General features: G+C 40.1%; 1 protein-coding gene across 3 annotated transcripts in view; it reads left to right on the top strand.

Moving 5' to 3' along the window:
• Positions 1-396: 396 nt before the first annotated feature.
• Positions 397-21,914, top strand: part of LIN9 (lin-9 DREAM MuvB core complex component) — a 77,223-nt gene continuing 55,705 nt past the window's right edge. The window contains exon 1 of one of the 3 annotated variants that reach the window (XM_044004302.1): positions 397-465. Coding sequence is in view for 2 of the 3 variants with exons in the window: in XM_044004300.1 (XP_043860235.1) it covers positions 821-899 (79 nt within the window). In the remaining variant the exon portion in view is untranslated. Of the gene's footprint in view, positions 466-802; positions 900-21,914 lie in introns of those variants that run through there. The other 2 variants (XM_044004300.1, XM_044004301.1) reach the window with 2 other exon arrangements.

Raw genomic sequence — 21,914 nt, 5'->3', positions numbered from 1 at the left:
TCGAATCTAGTCTAAATCCTTGATTTTAAAGATAAGAGAACTGATGCTGAGTGACGATCACACAGGTAGTCAGGACCTGCGCCAGGTTTCAAGCCCAGATTCCTGATTCTCGATCTTGTGCTCTTTAAGAGCGCATTTTTAGTAGGAGGTGCGCACTCCCGAGAGGCAGGAAGCGCTTCAGGCCACCTGTCATTAAGGAGACACTGGTGCTTGCTGCGAAAAAGTCAGAGCCATCCGGGTGTCACCGGAGCCGTCATCTCCTCCCTCCCTCCCTGGCCCTATCCCGTGGTGGGGAGGGGAGGGGAGGCGAGGCGAGCAAGAGGAAGTTGAGGCGTAAACAGGGTCAGGTTTAGCAGCCGGCGGAGTGAGGCGGGCGGGGTAAATGGGGGAGGTCCCAAGCAGGCCAGGCCACCTGTACTGAAGCGTAGACTCGTAGTAAGGCACCTCGGCCCCCGGGGCCGCCAGGTCTGTTCCCTTTTCCTACCCTTCTTCCCTCCCCCCTCCACCTCCCAGTTCCCTTGCAGTGCCCGCGGCTGCAGCTTGGGGCCAGAGTGAGGGATTCCCCGGGGCAGCTTGGCCCGGGGCGGGCGGACGGGCTCGTAACGCGGGCTCCGCGTCCTGTGCCCCCCTTTTCCCGGGGCCGGCGCGAGCCCCCGCGCGCCCGTCCGCGCGCCCTCTGCGCAGCGCTGGGGTGTCCCCGCGCGCGCAGGCCAGGCCGCGAGCAGGGGAGCCCGGGGAGGGAGGGAGAGAGAGGGCGAGCGGGAGAGCGAGTGAGCTCCCGCATTCGAACCTCCCTCGCAAAGGCTCTCTCCGCCCCACAATGCACCGCGGCGGGCAGCCTTTGAAAAAGCGGCGCGGCTCATTCAAGATGGCGGAGCTCGACCAGTTGCCTGACGAGAGTGAGTAGCACCTCCAATCGCCCCCCTCCCCCTCCTCTCCGTCTGCTGCCCGCCTCGGGGCTGCCCGGGCCCGGACTGGGGGCGGGGGGCCCTGCCCCGCGCCCGACGGGCGTGCGGGCTGCCGGACCCGCCGCCCTCTCCGCACCCCGGGGTTACCACCGCTGCCATCGCCGCCTTTGTTATGGTGTCTCTGGGTGTTGGGTTGTGTTGTTGTGAGAGCGCCGGGGCCGGAAACCCAGAGCCCCAGAGTCCGGGCTGTCCCCCCCATCCCACCCCCCCTACCCCCGCCCGGGCCCTGGCCCGGGGCGCGGGGTATTCCCGGAGACAGCCTCCAAAGACGTAGTTGTGGAAGTCGCCGGTCCCGGGGCCAAGGCAAGGTCGGGCTGGGGCGGCCCGTGGGCGCTGCCCCCACTCTGGCCCCCTAGCCCCGCATCCTGCCCGGTCCCCCGCCCTGGTCTCTTCAGTCACCCGTGACTCCTCCCTGCGCCCCCCCACCCCCCTCCACTGCAGCCCGGGTGGGGTGGCCCCACTAGAAACATTTCCGTGTCAGGGCCCTGGTCCCTTCCCCTGGGTGTACAGGTGGCCCTCGTTGCCCTCCCCAGGTGACACAGGTGTCTAGACAGCCCCTCACCCATCCCCATCCTAGACGCCCCGCTGTGAGTACGCGGGTCTGTCGAGAAGAATCCCAGAGTTCTATGTCAACATACAGACCCAGCCAGCAGGGCATACGTGACAGCCACATTGTATCTATATGCAGGTGTCCTCCAGATTCTGTTCATTTCATCATTCAATTGAGTTGTTAAGCCCAGACATACTTGTGTTTAGTGAAGTATACACAATCCTGGGATTTGTGCATACTTCTAATACAGTAGCTCGAAAAAACTACCAAGGGGACCTAGTGTACTTCACAAATTGAAACATGCAGAATGTTTTAATTCATAAATTCCTTTTGTAAATGGCCAGTGTTGCTGAGTTGATATATTGATGACATTGATGTATGTCGTCAGTTCAGTTTGTTACAATTACAATTCCTGAAGGATTTTTTTAAAATGTTGGTCAGTTAGCATTTATTAAGTGCCCACAATATGCCAGTCACTTTGCTAATAGGATACAAAGAAACAGAGTCCCTGCTCTTAAGGAGCTCACATTCTGATGGAGACAACAGGCAAATTGTACAACTAAGCTATCTATCTACAGGATTAATTAGAGATGATAGAGTCCTAGTCCCTGGTAAAAACTCAGTACACAGGCAATTGGATTTGTTGAATTGGAGCTGTTGAATGTCTTATTCTTTGGGTGGATCCTTAGATTCTTTATATATTTATAGAAAAGACCACAGGTTCTTTGGATTTATCCTCCACTAAAATGATATCAAAAAGTTAAGTTAGTAAAAATTGTATTGGTGTTACATAGGGTTTTAAAATCACTACAGTCAAGTCCTTAGAACATTATCAAAGTACTTTTGCAGATTCTTGTTTCAGTAATCACCTGCATTATCAGGTCTTCAATTTAATTCAAATGTTCTAAAATAAGGGAATGTTTATCATCTGAAAAAAATGTATTTTTCTCTAAAGGTATATGCTGTTTATAAATATATACATACTCTGTTATGGATTATGTAGTTTGATTTTCTAAAGATTAAAAACAAGAGTAACTTAAATTCATCACCTTTGTGTTTCTTTTACTCCTTAAAAGTCTACAGAGAGGGCAGCTAGGTGGCACAAGTGGATAGAGCACTGGCCCTGGATTCAGGAGGACCTGAGTTCAAATCCAACCTCAGACACTTGACACTAGCTGTGTGACCCTGGGCAAGTCACTTAACCCTCATTGCCCCACCAAAAAAAAAAGTCTACAGAGTTATTAACTTGCTGTTATATATGTGTGTATAAAACAGTATATATATATATATATATATATCTGCTGAAAATGAGGCCTATTGGTGTGTTGTCATTTTATGTGTTCAGTAGACATATATGCCAAAGCACTTTGCTTGAGTGGGAAGCAAGGGGGTATGAAGCATGGTTCTTCATAGAATCATGAACTGTCAAAGCTGAAGGGCCCCTTAGAAATAATTTAGTTCAGTTTTTTACAGGCAAGGATACTGAGGCCCAGAGATGAAGTGACTTGCTTAAAGTCACATAAACAGTAGCAGAGCTAGGCTTGAACCCAGGTCTTCTGACATCCACCTCTAGTAGTCAAACGTATATTGGAAAAGAATTTGTCAAAATCGTATGTATATGCTGTTTATAAATATATACATACTCTGTTATGGATTATGTAGTTTGATTTTCTAAAGATTAAAAACAAGAGTAACTTAAATTCATATAGGAAAAAAATTTCTATGTGAAACATGGCAGTGGTAGAATTTGACTGTCTTCTAAGGTGTGATGAATGGTATGTTCTTGATGCAGCATTGGAGGACATCGGTTAAATCTTATGGGGACTGTAAATTGTATGAGTGCCAGTCTTTTGACCCATGAACTTTGAAGGTTTCTTCACCTGTGAAGTGAGGGGATTGGACTTATAGTTTCCAAAGGTCCTTCTAGCTCTTAAATCCTGTGATTCAAGCTAATGCTTTTTCCATGCCATTTAATTGAAAAGACAGGATATCTATAAGAGCATAATAATAAAAGGTAGTATCTGATAAGTGACATGTTGAGGGCAATTTGGAGCACAGTCCATTTGCTTTTTTATAGACCTCTTTTAGTTGATTGTTACATATTACACATAAAATGAAAGTAATACTAAATGTAAAAGATTGAGCTAAGAAATTTAAATATAAACTTTGTACAAGTTATCACAATCTCCCCTGGTCTCTGCCTATGTTTATCGACATTGCCCTTTACTTTTTTTTTTTTCCGGTGCAATGAGGTTTAAGTGACTTGCCCACCCAGGGTCACACAGCTACTAAGCCTCAAGTGTCTGAGGCCAGATTTTAACTCAGGTCCTCCTGAATCCAGGGCTGGTGCTTTATCTACTGCACCACCTAGCTGCCCCCAAGTCCTTTACTTTTTTTTTTTTTTGCGGGGCAAGGGGGGTTAAGCGACTTGCCCAGGGTCACACAGCTAGTAAGTGTCAAGTGTCTCAGGCCGGATTTGAACTCAGGTACTCCTGAATCCAGGGCCGGTGCTCTATCCACTGTGCTACCTAGCTGCCCCCAAGCCCATTACTTTTTTTTTTCTTTCTTTCTTTTTTTTTTTTTAGTGAGGCAATTGGGGTTAAGTGACTTGCCCAGGGTCACACAGCTAGTAAGTGCTAAGTGTCTGAGGCCAGATTTGAACTCAGGTATTCCTGACTCCAGGGCCGGTGCTCTATCCACTGTGCCACCTAGCTGCCCCCAAGCCCATTACTTTTAATTCCATTTTTTTATTACCCAACATGACAGCTAATCATTTTGTCATTCAGTTATGTCCAACTCTCCTTGACCCCATTTGGGATTTTCTTGGCAGAGATACTGTTTGCCATTTCCTTCTTCAGCTCATTTTACAGATGAGGAAACTGAGGCAAACAGGGTTAAATGACTTGCCCAGGGTCACACAGCTAGTAAATGTCTGAGGCCAGATTTGAACTCAGGAAGATGAGTCTTCCTGACTCCAGTCTTGGCACTCTACTGAGCCACCTATACTGTCCCAGATAATCAATACTTAACATTACCATCAAAAATTGAATAAAAGACTGAGCCTCTCTATTTCTGTTTGGAGTACTACCTGATTTGATTAAGTACCAAATGTTAATTTCTATGGTTAGAGAGTTACTTCAATACCTGAGTGGACCTCATTGGTGTGGATGATCCCAGAATTTGTGCATATCATAATCTACACATACCCTCTTATCCTATATAATTCTTTTCTATGTATATGATGAAATTTTTTTAAAAAGAATTTTTTTTACCTCTCCATTAAACTTTTTTTTTTTTGCTGGAAAGATTTTTTTAAAATTTTATTTTGGAATCATGTAACTATTGGCACTATTAATATTCATACACTTTTAGGAAATGGTCTTAAGTGTACTTAAGACACTGTACTTAAATGACAAGCACAGGATATATGATTTGGCAAATGGAGAAACAGGTTATTCCAGCAGTTAAAAAAGAAATGGAAATAGGCATTTTAGAGAAAATAATCAAAGAAACTGAAGGGAGTGGACTAATAAGAGTAAGGAAATTAAGGTCCTCATATCCAGGCTAAAACATTTCTTTGCAGATTTACCTCCTGCTCTTTTCATGTGAACCTTATACTCCAACCAAGCCTATCTTCCCGTCTCTTAATCACACTGTGTTCATTACTCTGATTTGTTCATGACTGTTTCCTTCGGTTTAGGTATTCCCCCACTCCCCTTCTTTCTGCTTATTTAAATACTACCCATACTTGGTCTAACTTAACTATTATCTCATTCATTCATTTAACAGATAGACATTTATCTAGAATCTGTTGTATACATTCCATTGTGCCAGGTCCTATGAGGAATATAAAGAAGCATAACACAAGATCCCTGTTTTCAAGGTTCTTATGAGACAATCATGTATGTATTTCCAAGGGAGAAAAAATATAAACATGTAAAAAGTTATCTGACAATATTACATGTTACTATGCAGCATATGATAAAATGCAAATGAGTGATAAGTGTTAAAACTTGTAAGAAGGATAAATGGTCAAGGAAGACTTTATAGTAGAAACAGGATCTGAGTTGGATGGGAAAGATTTGTGTAAGAAGAGAAGAAGGTACAGGGCATTCTGGGCAGGAGAAGCAGCATAAGCAAAGATGAGATGAGGCCAATCTATTTGGAACAGAAAGTTCTTTTAGGGGAATGGAATTACAGTATTTTATAGCTGTAAGGAACCTTGGAGAGAGTATTTTGGTTCAAATCTTGTAATTTTATAGATGATGAAATTGAATCTCAGATGGGTTGTGATGTGTTAAAGACACACATCTACATGGTAATGATGTCATAGATTTAAAGGACCTCAGAGATCATGTAGTATAACCCTCTCGTTATACAAATAAGGAAACAGATCCAGAGAGAGGTGACTTGCCCCAGGTTACCCAGGTAGGAAGGTGTCAGAGCTGGGATTTGAATCCAGGCCCTCTGATGCCACATCTACTGTCCTTTCCATTGTACTCCACTACCTTTCCAGTATAATTCACCCCTTTCATCAGGGCAGGCCACTGCCTATAAAGAATTGGTGCTTTTCCAGAAGGGCTGATTGTAAGGAAAACTATTCTAGCCATTCAAAGCAAGGTATCAATTTTGTCTTTTCTCTTTGTATTAGAGAAATATGCACTATTATATAAAACCCTAATCCCAGGATGATAGGTACCCAAAACATTAGAAGTAGACTTTGGCTTTTTGTGAGTCCTGGTCAACACTGTAGCCCGAGAAAGGAGTCTTGGTAAGTTAGTAAATATCAAGAGGCTTGTTATCCAAGAAATCCTGTTATCACTGAAAGCTAATTTCCTACCTGGGGCAGCTAAGGTGGCACAGTGGAGAGAGTATCTAAGCCTGGAGTCAGGAAGATTAATTTTACTTAGTTCAAATCTGGCATCAGACACTTAATAGCTCTGTGACCCTGGGCAAGTTACTTAACCCTGTTTGCCTCAATTTCCTCATCTGTAAAATGAGCTCAAGAAGAAAATGGCAAAACTACTCCAGTATCTTTGCCATGAAAACACCAAGTGGGGTCACATCGAGTTGGTCACTATTCAAAAATGACTAAACACCATCAGTTTCCTACAGTTCACCTTCCACTTTAGATTGACCTATCTATCCAGTTTAAGTATAGAAACCGTTTTAAAATTGACATGTGTATACATATGTATGTGTGTATATATGTACGTATATGTGTATGTATATATGTGTGTATATATATATATATATATATCTGCATCTATCTATCTATATCTATATACATGTCATTAAACATAGTTGGCCCAGAGAAGCATTAGAAGTCCAGCAGAGCAGAAGCTTTTATGGATACTAGATCTAAGAGCTGGAAAGGACCTCAGAGGACATCTAGTCCAATCCACTTGTTTTATTGATAAGAAAATTAAGTAGTACGTCAGTGCAGTACATTCAGAAGAACAGTGGATTTGGAGTCCAAGGCAAGTTAAGTGTTTTGCCCAAAGTCACACAGGTAGCATACGATAAGAAGGATTTGAACTCAAGTTCTCTGATTTCAGAGCTATGCTTGATTCTGTGATGTATTGGGAGAGACATAGATTGGTAGAGAAAAAGAGAGAGGCAGAAATATAGGAAGGAAGGGAGACAAAGAGAAGTAAAGGAGAAGAAATTGTGAGATAGAAGAAAAAAGAAATAGGAACGAGGGAACCACAGGGAGAAGAGTCCAGCCCTGGGAAGGAATTTCTTGAGGAGGCAGGATTTTAGGTCTGAGTATTTAGAGGCTACTTATAATTCCTAGGAGTTTTATGGTATGTTCCTTCTCAGTGCCCAGAGGTTTCCCAGCTTATGCTTTCCACCATCCCCTCATACTAATCCCTGACTCCCAGGCTCAGGCTGTTCTAGGACTCCATCTTTGAGCTCCCCCATCTAGAATCTACTCCCGGTCCTGAAAGTAGCAATGAGAAAGTATGCCTTGCCCTCTTCCCATACTTTGCCTGCCAAGTCTTAGACTTAGATTACTTCCACATCCTGATTTCACTTGATATTGAACAAAGCTGGAGAAAATCATGAAAGTCCACTGACTGGGTCCACTCTAAATTTATGTTATAGAATCTCAACCGGGTCCTTGCTGCAGCAAGGCAATCCATTAAACCTTCCTAATAGATTCACTAAACACAGCATCTTCTCCAAACCTTTTCAGCTTTCCTCATGGTTCCTCTACCCCCAAACAGAGAACACCGAAAACCTTGATGTGATTTGGAGAGAGTTCTGTCTTTTCCCCTCCTCATCTCATATCACTCAGATGCCTTCTATCAATATCTCCTTCCTTTGAGTGTCACACAAAGAGACTGAGGTCTCTCTTAGCCAAGGCTAAGTCCTCTGCATGCACAAATGATCCCTTTCTACCCCATCTTCTCCAATAAATTGATCCCTCTGTCCTTTCTACTCTTTCATTAATCTTCATTTCTCTACCTACTGACTGCTTCCTTGTTCCTACAAACATTCCTATGTCTCCTCTATCCTAAAAAAAAAAAAAAAGCCCTCACTTGATCTTTGTCCATCCCTGACAGTTATCATCCTATAATATTCTTTATTTTCATGGCTCTTTCCTGAGAAGGCCATCTACATTGATGCCTCGGGTTCCTTTCCTCTCACTCTCTTAACTCTTGTAGTTTGGCTTCTGACTTTATCATCCAATTGAAACTGCTCTCTCCAAAGTTACCTATGCTCTCTTAATTTTCAAATCTAATTGTCTTTTCTCAGTTCTCATCCTTCTTGACTGCTCTGTAACATTTGACACTATTGATCACACTTATTATCCAGGATACTCTTTGCTTTCCATGGTTTTGTGACTGCTGTCTCCTTTTTCTCCTACTTGTCCAAAGTGCTTCTTCTCTCAGTCTTCTTTCATGGATCTTTATCCAGGTTGAGTCTACTAACCCTACCCAGATCCCAGCTACCGCAGTGCATTCTCTATCTCTTTCAGGATCTGACCTGGGCCTTCTTCTCCCTCTATACTATTTCACTTAGTCATCTCATAAACTCCTGTGGATTCATTATCATCTCTATGCAGTTGAGTCTCAATCTGTTTGTCTAGCCCTAATCTTTCCTGACCTCCAGTCTCACATCTCCAACTGCGTAATTGACATCTTCCAATCCTCCCCTCTTCGTAACTTACTTATTACTGTTAAGGGTACCACTATCCTTCCAGTTGCCCAGGCTTGCCACATAAGTGTCATCTTCTACTTCTCATTCTCTCACCCTCCATATCCAATCAGTTGCCAAGGCCTACCAACTCTGACTTTGTCACAATTCTCATGTATACCCTTCTCTTCTCTGACACTGAAACTATCCTGGTGCAGACCCTCATCACCTGACACCTGGAGTACTGAAATAGATTGTTGGTTGGTCTCCCTTAAGTCTCTCCCCACTCCAACTCATCTTCCTCTCAGCTATCAAGTTAATTTTCCTAAAGTTCAAGTCTGACCATGTCACTCCCCTGCTTCATAAACTCCAGCGTCTCTATCACCTCCAGGATCAATATAAAATTCTTTTTGACTTTTTGTTTTGTTTTGTTTTTAACTGTTTTTACTCAGTTTTTCAATCCTGTTTTTTCTTTTTTTCTTTTCTTCTTTTTTTTTTTGCAACAAACATTTATTTTTATTTTTTCCAGTTACATATAAGGGTAGTTTTCCAACATTCATTTTCATAAGATTTAGAGTTCCAAATTTTTCTCTTTCCCTCCCTTTCCTCCCCCCTCCACAAGACAGCAACCAGGTTATATATGTACAGTCCACAAGTGCTCTTTTTATCAGTTCTTTCTATGGGGGTGGATAATAAGCTTCATCATTAGTCCCTTGGGGTTGTCTTGGATCATTGCATTGCTGAGAATAGTTAAGTCATTCACAATTGCTCATTGAACAATACTGCTGTCACTATGCACAATGTCCTCCCAGCTCTTCTTACTTCACTATACATCAGTTCATACTGTTTGTAATTTCCTATAGCACAATACCATTCCACCACAGTCATATACCACAGCTTTTTCAGTCATTTCCTCAATTGATGGACATTCCCTTGATTCTCAATTCTTAGCCACCACAAAGAGTTGCTATATTTTTTGTATAATTTTCCCCCCTTTTCTCTTTTTCATGATTACTATTGTTAGCTGTTTCCCTTCCATCCTCTTTCCTTCCCCATGATATTTATTCTATTATCCATCTTCTTTCATGCTATCCCCTCCCCTAATCTGCCCTTCCATCTTTTGCCCCTCTCTCTCTTTTTTTATGTTTTTTTTCCTCAACAAACATTTATTTTATTTTTCCATTTACATGTAAGGGTAGTTTTCAACATTCATTTTCATAAGATTTAGAGTTCCAAATTATTCTCCTTTCCTCCCCCCTCCACAAGATCACAATCAGGTTATATATGTACAATCCACAAGTGTTCTTTTTATCAGTTCTTTCTATAGCGGTGCATAGTATGCTTCCTCATTAGTTCCTTGGGATTGTCTTGGATCATTGTACTGCTGAGAGTAGCTAAGTCATTCACAATTACTCATTGAACAATACTGCTGTCACTACACACAATGTCCTCTCAGCTCTGCTCACTTCACCATACATCGATGTTCATTAGTCTTTCAAGGTTTTTCGGGGATCATCCTGTTTGTCATTTTCTGTAGCACAAGTCCATTCCACTACAATCATATAACACAGCTTTTTCCATCATTCCTCAATTGATGGACATTCCCTTGATTCTCAATTCTTAGCCTCCACCAAGAGTTGCTATAAATATTTTTTGTACAATTTTTCCCCCTTTTCTCTTTTTCATGATTACTATTGTTAACTGTTTCCCTTCCATCCTATTCTATTATCTATTATCTATTATTATTATCTATTATTATTATTATCTATTATTATCTATTATTCTATTATCCACCTTCTTTCATCCTATCACTCTTCAAAAGGGATTTGCTTCTGTCTCTCCCCTCCCCCACTCTGCCCTTCCTTCTTTTGCCCCTCTCTCTTTATCCCCTTCCCCTCCTATTTTCCTGCCGGGTTATAGAGATTACTCTACCCAATTGAGTGTGTACATTAGTCTCTCCTTGAGCCAATTCTAATGAGATTGAGGTCTTTGAGCCAATTTTAATGAGTGCTAGGCTCATTTACTGCCCAGATTAAATAGATTATTCCACCCAGTTGGGTGTGTCTGTTAGTCCCTCCTTGAGGCAACTCTGATGAGTTTAAGATCTTTGAGCCTTTTCTGATGAGTGTAAAATTCATTTACTGCCCTGCTCCTCTCCCATCTCTTCCCCCACTCCATAAGCCTTTTCCTGTTTCTTTCATGTAGGATTTCGCTTCTGCCCTTCCCCCTCCCCCAGTGAATTCCCTTCACCCCTCAATTTAACCCTAAAGATGTTATCATCTAGCTAAGTGACACAGTGGACAAATCATCACCCCTGGACCCAGGGGGATTCCAGCCAAAACCCAGCCTCAGACACAAGACAGTCGCCCACTGTACGACCCCAGGTATGCCCCCAGCTCCAATTTTTTTTTATGGTTCTCTAGGGTCTTGTATTTGAAAGTCAAATTTGCCATTCAATTCAGGTCTTTTCATCACAAATATCTGAAAGTCGTCTTTTTCATGGGTAGGTGATTCTTGGTTGTAATCCCATTTCCTTTGCCCTTTGGAATATCATATTCCATGTCCTCTGGTCCTTTAATGTAGAAGCTGCTAGATCTTGTGCTATCCTGCCTGGTTGCCCCTCTCTCTTTATCCCCTTCCCTTCCTATTTTCCTGCAGGGTTAGAGAGATTACTCCACCCAAATTGAGTGTGTATGTTATTCCCTCTTTGAGCCAATGCTGATGAGTTTGAGGTCTTTGAGCCAATTCCGATGAGTGTTAGGCTCATTTACTGCCCAGTTGGGTGGGTGTGTTAATCCCTCCTTGAGGCAACTCTGATGAGTTTATCCTTTTTGACTTTTAAAACTCTTCATAACCTGGCCCATTCCTATCTTTCCACGCTTCTTACATTTTATTCACTTCCATTTGTTCTATAATTCAGTGATACTGACCTTGTGCAAGACATTCCATCTTTTGAATCTCTGCATTTTTACTGGCTGTCCCTGTGCCTAGAGTGATCTCCCTCCTCATATCTGCCTCCTGGCTTCCTTCAAATCTCAATTAAAATCCCACCTTCTTCAAGAAGACTTTGCCAGTCCCCTTTAATACCAGTGTCTTCCCCGTGTGATAATCTCCAATTTTCTTGTATATAACTTGGTTTTACATCGTTATCTACATGTTGTCTCCTCCATTACATTGTGAGGTACTTGAAGGTAAGGACTTTTATTGCCTTTTTAATGTCAGGGCTTAGCATAGTGATTTAGCACACATAATAGGTACTTAATAAATGCTTCTTGACTTGACTATATTTTCCTACTCTTGTGCTTGTACCTTTCCTGTTTTTAACAATTGTTAATGACCTCTTCTCCCTGATATTACTTTGTTTACTTATTTGTGAGCCTGTATCTGACCCCTAATAGAATAAGTTATTATTTGTGGGCAGGGACTGTTTAATTTTTTCTTTTTATCTACAATCCCAAACACGGTGCCTCTCATGTTAGTACAGAACTACAGTTTTATATTAATATAGGGAGCTCCACATATGTTCTTCTTTCTTGAACTCTCTGCAGCTTTTTGTATTGTTGACCACCCCTCCTGGGTTTTCATTCTTTTCCTACCTGCTTGACCACTTCTCTATCTCTTTTGCTAGGTCATCATCCACGCAGCTTCAGTCCTGTGCCAGACCTTCTCCTTTTTTTTTTTCACCCTCTTTACTTTCTCTTGGTGATCAGTTTCCATGGGTTCAATTCTATGCAGATGATTCCCAAATTAAACATGTCCATCCCTCTTCCATCTCTTGGTCTTCAGTCTAACATCATGAATTGTCTGCAGGATAGTTCCACCTGGATATCCTGTGAACATCTCAAATTATGTATGTCTAAAACAGAACTCATTATCTTTCATTTAAAGCCCAGCCCTTTTCCTAATTTCCCTATTTCTGTTGAAGATTGTTAACATCCTTCTACATACAGGTTTTCAACCTCAAAGTCGTGTATTCTTCCCTCTCATATGTAATCAGTTGCCAAATTGTTGATTCTACTTATACAACATCATTTGAATTCATCCCTTTCTCTCTACTCACACCCTAAGTCTGACCCTTTTGATCTCTTACCTGGTCTACTGTAGTCGCCTCTGAATTGGTCTTCCTATCTTCAATCTTTTTTCTCCAAGTCATTTGATATTCCTGAGGGTTTTAGACTACATGACCTTTGAAGTCCCTTCCTCCTACTCTAAACCTGTAAATCCTTCCAGATTTACTTTATATGACCCCTTCTTGTGCATTCTATGGTCCAAACAAATTGGCCTGTTTACTGTCCTATATGTACTTTTCTGTTCCAAATACCGGTTTCTTCCTCTTTCTGGAATGCTCTTCCTCCTTTCTCTTGGAATTTGTTGTAGCTTTCTTCAAGGCTCAACTCAAGTATGACCTCTTGCTTTTCCTGACCCCTGGCCACAATTCTAGTGCCTCAATTTATATGTCCTTTTTTTTTTTAAATGTCCTTTCCCAAAATTACTTTGTATTTACTTTCCATGTATTTATGTATACATTATTCCCCCTGTCCCCAGAAGAATATAAACTTCTTTGAGTGCAGGGACTGTTTTCATTGTTATCTTTATATCCTCAGCACTTAGCATAGTACCTGTAGTAGTCAATAAATAAGCATTTATTAAGTGCCTACTATATGCCAAGCATTGTGGTGTGAACTGGGATACAAAGAAAGGCAAAAAAATAAGATAAACACTGCTCTCAAAAGGAACTCACTGTCAGATGAGGAATACAACATATAAACAGGGGGCAGCTAGGTGGCACAGTAGATAAAACACCGACCCTGGATTCAGCAGGACCTGAGTTCAGATCCGGCCTCAGATACCTCCCCCCCACACACACACAACATGTAAACAACTACATACAAACAAGATAGAGGATAAATTGGGGATAATCTTAGAAGTCACTAAGATTAACAAAAAACTTATTGAAAGATTCTTTATTTAATAAATGCTTGTTGAACTAAGTTGAAAACTTCCTCTACCAGTGCATATCAGCAACTCTTGTTTAACTTAAAGTCTTAAAGACTTGACTAAGGGCACTTAGAATTATGCTGATGAAAAACCCAAGACTGAGAGAGGTGAAAAGATTTGTCTAGGGTCACATTGTTAGTATGTATCAGAGGCAAGATTTAAACCCAAGTCTTTCTTCCATTCCTCCCTAACTATCTTCCTGTATTTCTTCTGCTCTTTGTGGGTATACTCCTTGAAAAGTTAGCCTACAATAGGTGTCTACCCTTTCTCTACTTCCCTTACAATCCAGCTTCTGACCTCATCATTCCACCAGAACTGCTCTCTTCAGAGTTACCAGTGACCTTTTAACTGCTAAATCCAGTGGCCTTTTCTCAGCCCTCATTTTTCTTGACTTCTATGCTGCCCTTGACACTGTTGATCACCCTCTTCTCCTTGTCACTTTCTTCTCTCTAGGATTTTGGGATACTCCTGGTTTTCCTCCCATCTGTTGGACTGCTTCTTCTCATTCTACTTTGCTAGATCATCATCCAAGTCACACTATATAACTAACTATAGGAGTCCCTCAGTGTTCTGTCCTGGGCCTTGTTCTCTTTTCCCTATACTACTTCACTTGGTGATCTCATCAGCTACCTTGCATGTAATTATCATCTCTATGCTGATGATTCTCTCCTACCCCTATATCTCTATTGACTTCCAGTATCACATCTCCAAATGTCTTTCAGACATCTCAAAACTGAATGTCCAGTGGACATATTTTTAAAATAAGTTTTTATTGATATTTTCTGTTTCTTGCATCCCCATAATTATTCCAATTATCTGTTATCTTTCCCTTCCCAGAGAGCCATTCCATATGATAACTTCAGTAGACACCTTTAAACTCAACATGTTCAAAACTGAACTCATTATCTTTCCTCCTAAACCCTTTCACAATCCAAACTTCTCTGATCCTCTTAAAGCTAACACCATCTTCCTGGTGTCCCAGGCTCACAATCTGGGTATACCTTTTACCTCCCTGTAACTAATCTGTTCCAAGGTCTATTAATTTCGCCTATGCAGCATCCTCTCATACCATCATCACTCTGGTACAGGCCCTCATCACTTCACACTTAGACTTTTGCAATACCATGCTGGTGGATGAGCCTGCCTCAGTTCTCTCCATACTCCAGGCTACCCTTCTGTTCAGCTAACAAAGTGATTTTCCTAAAGTGTAGGTCTGATCAATGGCTTCTCATGGAGTTTAGCTTACCCAGTAAACTGTGCTGGCTTCCTGTCACCTTGAAGATCAAATATAAAATCCTCTGGGGTTCAAAACCCTTCATAACCAACTTCCCCACCTCCACTACTTTTCTAGTCTTGTTGTATGGTATTTCTCACCATAGACTCTTCAATCCAGTAACACTGGTCTCTTTGCCAATTCACAAACAAGAAATTCCATTTATTTATTCTGGCCATTTTCACTAGCTGCCCTCAATGTCTGGAATGCTTTCCTTCCTCATCTCTATTTTCCTGACTTCCTTCAGTTCCCAGCTAAAATCTCATCTGCTATAGGAAACCTTTCCCAACCAACTCTTAATTCTAGTACCTTTCCTCCGTTAATTATTTCCTATTTATCCTGTTTATAGTTTGTATATATTTGTTGCTTGGTGTCTCCCCCATTAGATTGTGTGTTCCTTGAGGGTAAGGATTGTCTTGCCTCTTTTTGTATTCCTGGCACTTAGCAGTGCCTGGCACATAGTAGACATTTAATAAATATTTATTGACTGACTTCCTGACTCCAAGGTCCATCTCCTGTACACTATACACCACTATACTGCCTTTTTAGTTCACACAGGATAGGAACTAAATAAATGTTTTTTTAATTGAATTGTGAAGTTTTTTTCCATCCAAGTGTTTACATTGGACCCTAGTCAATTTCATTTAACAAACTAGCCACGTGATACATTGGAAAGATTCTTGTCTTTGGATTCAGGAAACTTGGGTTCAGACCCTTGCTTTGCCATTTATTTTTGTGAACATAGATCATTTAAATCATTCTTGGCCTTAGTTTCTTCAACTCTAAAGTGAGGCAGTTGACCTATAAGGTCCTTTCCAACTCAAAATCTAATCTAATAAATTGATCTACTGTCTGTTTTAACCTATTGTTTTAACTTTTTTTGTATTATGACTTGATTGTCATTAGCCCAACTTTCTCTTACTTGCAAATTTGAAAAGCATTTGTTAAGTATCAGTTAAGCAGTATAGTGGAAGGAGCTGCTAGACTTGGAAGTCAAGAAGATCTAAGTTCAAATCCTGCCTCCCATACTTACTAGCTATATGATCCTGGATAATTCTCTTAACCTCTCTCGGCCTCAGTTTGTCTCTGATAGGCACAGGGGACTGGAGCTGTGATTTCTTTGTCATAGGGGACTCATAGGTGAAAGGAACTCCCTCAACCAATGCAGGTGGATACCTTCTCTGTAACTTGTAGACTTAGTTGCCTAGAGCACTGAGAAATTAAGTGCCTTTCTCATGAAGGTGTCAGTTTCTGGAGTCCTTTCATATATAAAGTGAAGACAATGCTTGTAGTACCAACATCACAGGATTATGAGAATCAAATGAGATCATTTTAAAGCACTCCTATATACAAGTTAGTTATTCTTCTGTGCTTACCTATGTCAAGCATGTCCAAAATCTCTGCTTGAATCAATCAACAAGCATTTATTAAATGTTTACTCTCTATCTGCCAGGCACTGTATTAGCTTTTGGGAATACAAAGAAAAATGAAACAATCTTTGCCCCCAATAAATTTACTCTGTGATTCAGTGACACCCTACTCCTTACTGTTCTTCAAATAAGATACTCCATCTCTGAACTCCCTCACATTTTCATTCTCTACTCCCCCGTGCCTGGAGTGTTCTTCTTCATCTCTGCCTCCTGGTTTCCTTGGAGTCCCAGCTAACATCTCACCTTCTACAAGAAGCCTTTCCTAATTCCCCTTAATTCTAGAATCCTTCCTCTGTTGATTATTTTAAATTTATCTTATTTAAGCTCGGTGGTACATAGTTCATTTCTTGTTATCTTCCCCATTGGACTGTGAGCTCTTTGAGAGCTGGGACTGGTTTGTTTTTCTTTTTTTTTAAACCTTTCTTTAGGGGGCAGCTAGGTGGCACAGTGAATAGAGCACCAGCCCTGGATTCAGGAGGACCTGAGTTCAAGTCTGGCCTCAGACATTTGACACTTAATAGCTGTGAGACCCTAGGCAAGTCACTTAATCCCCATTGCCCCGCAAAAAAGAAAGAAAGAAAGAAAGAACAGCAGAAAGAAGAATGTTTATGTTTTGTTTTTGTTTTTGTTTTTGCGGGGCAATAGGGCTTAAGTGACTTGGCCAGGGTTACACAGTAAGTGTCAAGTGTCTTAGGCCGGATTTGAACTCAGGTACTCCTGAATCCAGGGCCGGTGCTTTATCCACTGTGCCACCTAGCTGCCCCAAGAAGAATGTTTATGAAACCATGAATCTATGTACAGTTTGTTTTTTCTTAAAAGTATTTTTCTAATTTAATGTGGTAGTTACAAAACTGCTTTGTTTGTGCCCTTCTGGCCTTCATTTTATTCTCTGTATTTTTTAAATGAATCATTAGCACTTTTTTCTTTTTTCTTCCCTTTTTTAGTATCATTATTCCTCTTCTCTTTTAAACCTTCCTCCATTTCCCCACAAAAAAACTTTACCTTGTAATAAATAAGCCTGGTCATACACAACAAATGTACACATTGTGTCTTTTTTAAAACAATTTTTATTTAAAGTTTTGATTTCCAAATTTTATCTCTCCTTCCCTCCGTCTCCTGACCCCTTCCTGAGGCAGTAAGCAGATATAGGTTAAATATGTACAATTATGTAAAACATTACTATATTAATCATTTTGTATAAAAAAACTTGAATAAAAGAAAAAAATGAAAGAAAGAAAAAAGCATGCTTCAGTCTGTGTTCAATATCAGTTCTTTCTTCGGAGGTGGATAGTATGTTTCATCATTCATTGGTCCTTTGGTATTGTCCTGGATCATTGTATTGCTGAGAATAGTTAAGTCATTCACAGTTCTTCATCAAACAATATTGCTGTCACTGTGTACAACACTCTCCTGGTTCTGTGTACTTTACTATACAACAGTTCATACAAGTCTTTCCAGGCCTTTTTGAAATCATCCTGCTTGCCATTTCGTACAGAAAAATAGTATTCCATCATTATATACCATAGCTTCTTTTTTTTCTTTTTTCTTTTTTTTAGTGAGGCAGTTGGGGTTAAGTGACTTGCCCAGGGTCACACAGCTAGTAAGTGTTAAGTGTCTGAGGCCAGATTTGAACTCAGGTCCTCCTGATTCCAGGGCCAGTGCTCTATCCACTGCGCCACCTAGCTGCCCCTACCATAGCTTCTTTAGCTATGTTGGGCATTCCTTTGATTTCCAGTTCTTAGCCATTACAGAAAGAGCGGCTATAAATAATTTTATACAAATAGTTGACTGTCTTAAAATATGTGTCTTTCCTCATTTTTAGGCCATTACCTCTCTGCCAAGAGATAGGAAGCATAATTCATCATCATTCTTAACTGGTCATTGCATTGATCTTAGTTTTTGAGTCTTTCAAAATTGTTTTCCTTTATAGTGTTATAGGAGTCAAAGAATCGAACACAACTGAAATGACTAAACAACAATAGTGTTGTCATTAAATAAATGTTCTGTTGGTTCTGTTCACTTGATTCTGTATCAGTTTACTCAGGCCCTCCCAGGTTTTTCTAAATCTGTCTGTTTTGTCATTTCTTATAATATTTGATTATGTTCGTAATAATAATCTGTTGTGAGAATTGTAATGATACCCCCTGCTGGGAAAGATTGCAGGGAAGCTCTGCCATGAGGAGAAAGCATATGATTTAGAAACCATGTGACTTTAGCATCCGGAAGTTACTCCACATCTGGAAGTTTCCTGGTGTCCAGAAGTTACATCTATAGAACCACCCGTGGGACCTGTCAATCAGAGCTACCAGCCAATTAGTTTGGAGCTGTGTGCATGGACAGCACTGTTTCCAGTTTCTCAGGAGGCTTCTGGGAGAAGCCGAGTAGCGGGTCTTTTGGTTGGAGACTTTGGCTGGGGAGCAAGAGACAGACAGGATAGGGAGAGCAAGCAAATTTCATACTTGATCCATGTGTTTCTCTTTACTAACCCCTAATATACTTTATTTATTTATTTTTTTGGGGGGTGAGGCAATTGGGGTTAAGTGACTTGCCCAGGGTCACACAGCTAGTAAGTGTTAAGTGTCTGAGGCCAGATTTGAACTCAGGGCCTCCTGACTCCAGGGCCGGTGCTCAATCCACTGCGCCACCTAGCTGCCCTTTGTTATTTTATGTATGTATGTATGTATGTGAGGCACTAATATACTTTAATAGATAACTTAATGCCCAAAGATTGGTGCGTACATTTTCTGATTTAAGGCAACCCATTCATTAGATTTTAGACATCATAGCTAGAATTTTAGGCCCTTACACCATTAATATTCCATAATAATATACCATTACATTTGCATGCCTTATTTTGTTCAGCAATTCCCTAATTACTAGAAATCTACTTTGTTTCCAGGTCTTTGCTATATCAAAAAAAGTTCTTCTATAAATATTTTTGTGCATATGGGTTCTTTTCTTCCTTTTTTGGACCACTTTTGGTTATATGCCTAAAAGTGATATCATTGGGTCAAAAGGTATATACAGTTTAGTAGCTTTTTGAGTATATCTCTAGGAGTAGCTAAGTGGCACAGTAGATAGAGTGATAGGCCTAGAGTCAAGTCCTGAGTCCAAATTTGGCCCCAGACACTTACTAGCTGTGTGATCCTAGGCAAGTCACTTAACCCTGTTTGCCTAAGTTTTCTCATCTATAAAATGAACTGGAGAAGGAAATGGCACTCTTTGCCAAGAAAACCCCAAAGGGACTCGTGAAGAGTCAGACACAACTGAATAACCACAGTGTATCTCTAAATTGTTTTTTAGATAAATGGTCAAAGGATATGAATAGACAATATTCAGAGGAAGAAATCAAAGCTTTCATAAGTAATATGAAAATGTTCTAAATCACTAATAATTAGAGAAATGCAAATTAAAACAACTCTGAGGTACCACCTCATACTCATTAGACTAGCAGAGATAACAGAAAAGGAAAATGACAATGGTGGCAGGGATGTAGGAAAACAGCACACCAATAATGTACTATTGGTAGAATTGTAAAATAATCCAACCGTTTTAGAGAAACAATTTGGAACTATACCCAATGATCCAGCAACACTGCTACTAGGTCTTATGTCCAAAGAAATGAAACAAAAAAGGAACAGGATCCATCTGCACAAAAATATTTATAGCAGCTCTTTTTGTGGTGGAAACCGAGGGATGTCCATCAACTGGGGAATGGCTGAACAAGTAGGTGGTATATGAACATAATGGAATACTATCATTCTGTAAGAAATAATGAAGGGGGTGGTTTCAGAAAACCTGGAAAGACCTATATGCCCAGAGTCACACAGCTAGTAAGTGTCAGGGGTCAGATTTGAACTTGGGTCTTCCCTGACTCTATGCCCTAGTTCTCTATCCACTGAGCCACCTAACAAAAAGTGCAAGTTTTATTTCCTTATTGCTTATGCTTATTCCTTCAATTTCTTTTTCTTGTCTAATTGCTATAGCTAACTTTTTAGTACAATATTGAAAAATAATAGTGATAATGGAAAACCTTGCTTCCCCCCACATCTTACTGGAAAGGCTTCTAGTTTATCCCCATTGGAATAATGTTTTCTCTTCTTTTTAGATAGATAGTACTTAGCATTTTAAGAAAAAATCCATTTATTCCTATGCTTTCTAATGTTTTTAATAGCAATGGGGATGGTAGCTTGTCAAAAGTTTTTTCTGCATCATAGGATTTTTTTTCTTATGGCATTGTTATGGGCAATTATGCTTTAGTTTTCCTAATATTGAATCATCCATGCATTCCTGATATAAATCTATTCTGGTCATATTGGTCAATTTATAGTTTTGTAACTATTCACACATTTTACTTAGATTGTCAGTTTTACTGGCATATAGTTGGACAAAATAGTTCTTAATAATTGCTTTAATTTTGTCTTCATTAGTTGTACACCTTTGCATTTTTTTATACTGGTAATTTGGCTTTCTTTTTAAAAAATCTTTGTGGGGGCAGCTAGGTGGCACCAGCCCTGGATTCAGGAGGACCTGCGTTCAAAATGACCTCAGACACTTGATACTTACTAGCTGTGTGACCCTGGGCAAGTCACTTAACCCTCATTACCAAGCCCCCCCCCCAAAATCTTTGTGATATATTGATGTAAATTGATATATACTGATATATCCTGATCTTGGTGATATATTGCTATAATTTCCTTGCTTGCCCCAACTAAAAGAAAGAGCAGATCAACAAGTTAGGCATGTATGCTGTTAAAATTTTTTGCATCAATATTCATTAGGGAAATTGTTTAGTGTGTTCTTTCTCTGATTTAAGTTATGTTTGTGTCATGGAAGGAATTTGGTAAGATTCCTTTACCAATTTTTTCAAGCAGTTTATATAATATTAGAATTAATTGTTCTTTAAATGCTTGATAGAATTCATTTCTAAATCCATCTGAGCTTTTTTTTTTGTTAGTTTTTTTTAGGGTGCTCATATGGTTTATTCAATTTTTTTTAAAAATAGTTATTTAAGTATTCTATTTCCTCTTCTGTTAATCTGGTAAAATTCGTATTTTGTAAACATTCATCCATTTCATTTATATTGTCAATTTAATTGATACGTAGTTGGGCAAAATAATTTCTAATAATTCATTTAATTTCATCTTTATTGGTTGTTCATTCACCTATTTCATTTTTTGTACTGGCAATTTGATTTTCTTGTTTTTAAAATGTTTAATTAGTTTATCTATTGTTTATTATTTGTCTATAGTTTATTTTTTCATAAAACTAGGCTTTAGTTTTATTTATTAATCAATGTGTTGTTGTTTTTTTAGCTTAGCATTTTTACTAATTTCTCCTTTAGTTTTTAGGACTTCTATTTTGGTGTTTAATTGAGGATTTTTAATTTGTTCTTTTTCTGGTTTTTTAGTTGCATGCCTAACTTGTTGATCTGCTCTTTCTTTTAGTGGGGGCAGTTAGGTGGCATAGTGGATAAAAGCACCGGCTCTGGATTCAGGAGGACCTGAGTTCAAATCTGGCCTCAGACACTTGACATTTACTAGCTGGGCAAG

The sequence above is a fragment of the Dromiciops gliroides genome, chromosome 4 (genome assembly GCF_019393635.1).
Source record: "Dromiciops gliroides isolate mDroGli1 chromosome 4, mDroGli1.pri, whole genome shotgun sequence".
Taxonomy (NCBI): domain Eukaryota; kingdom Metazoa; phylum Chordata; class Mammalia; order Microbiotheria; family Microbiotheriidae; genus Dromiciops; species Dromiciops gliroides.
The sequence above is the reverse complement of the archived record's forward strand: the minus strand, read 5'-3'. Positions and strand labels throughout refer to the sequence as shown.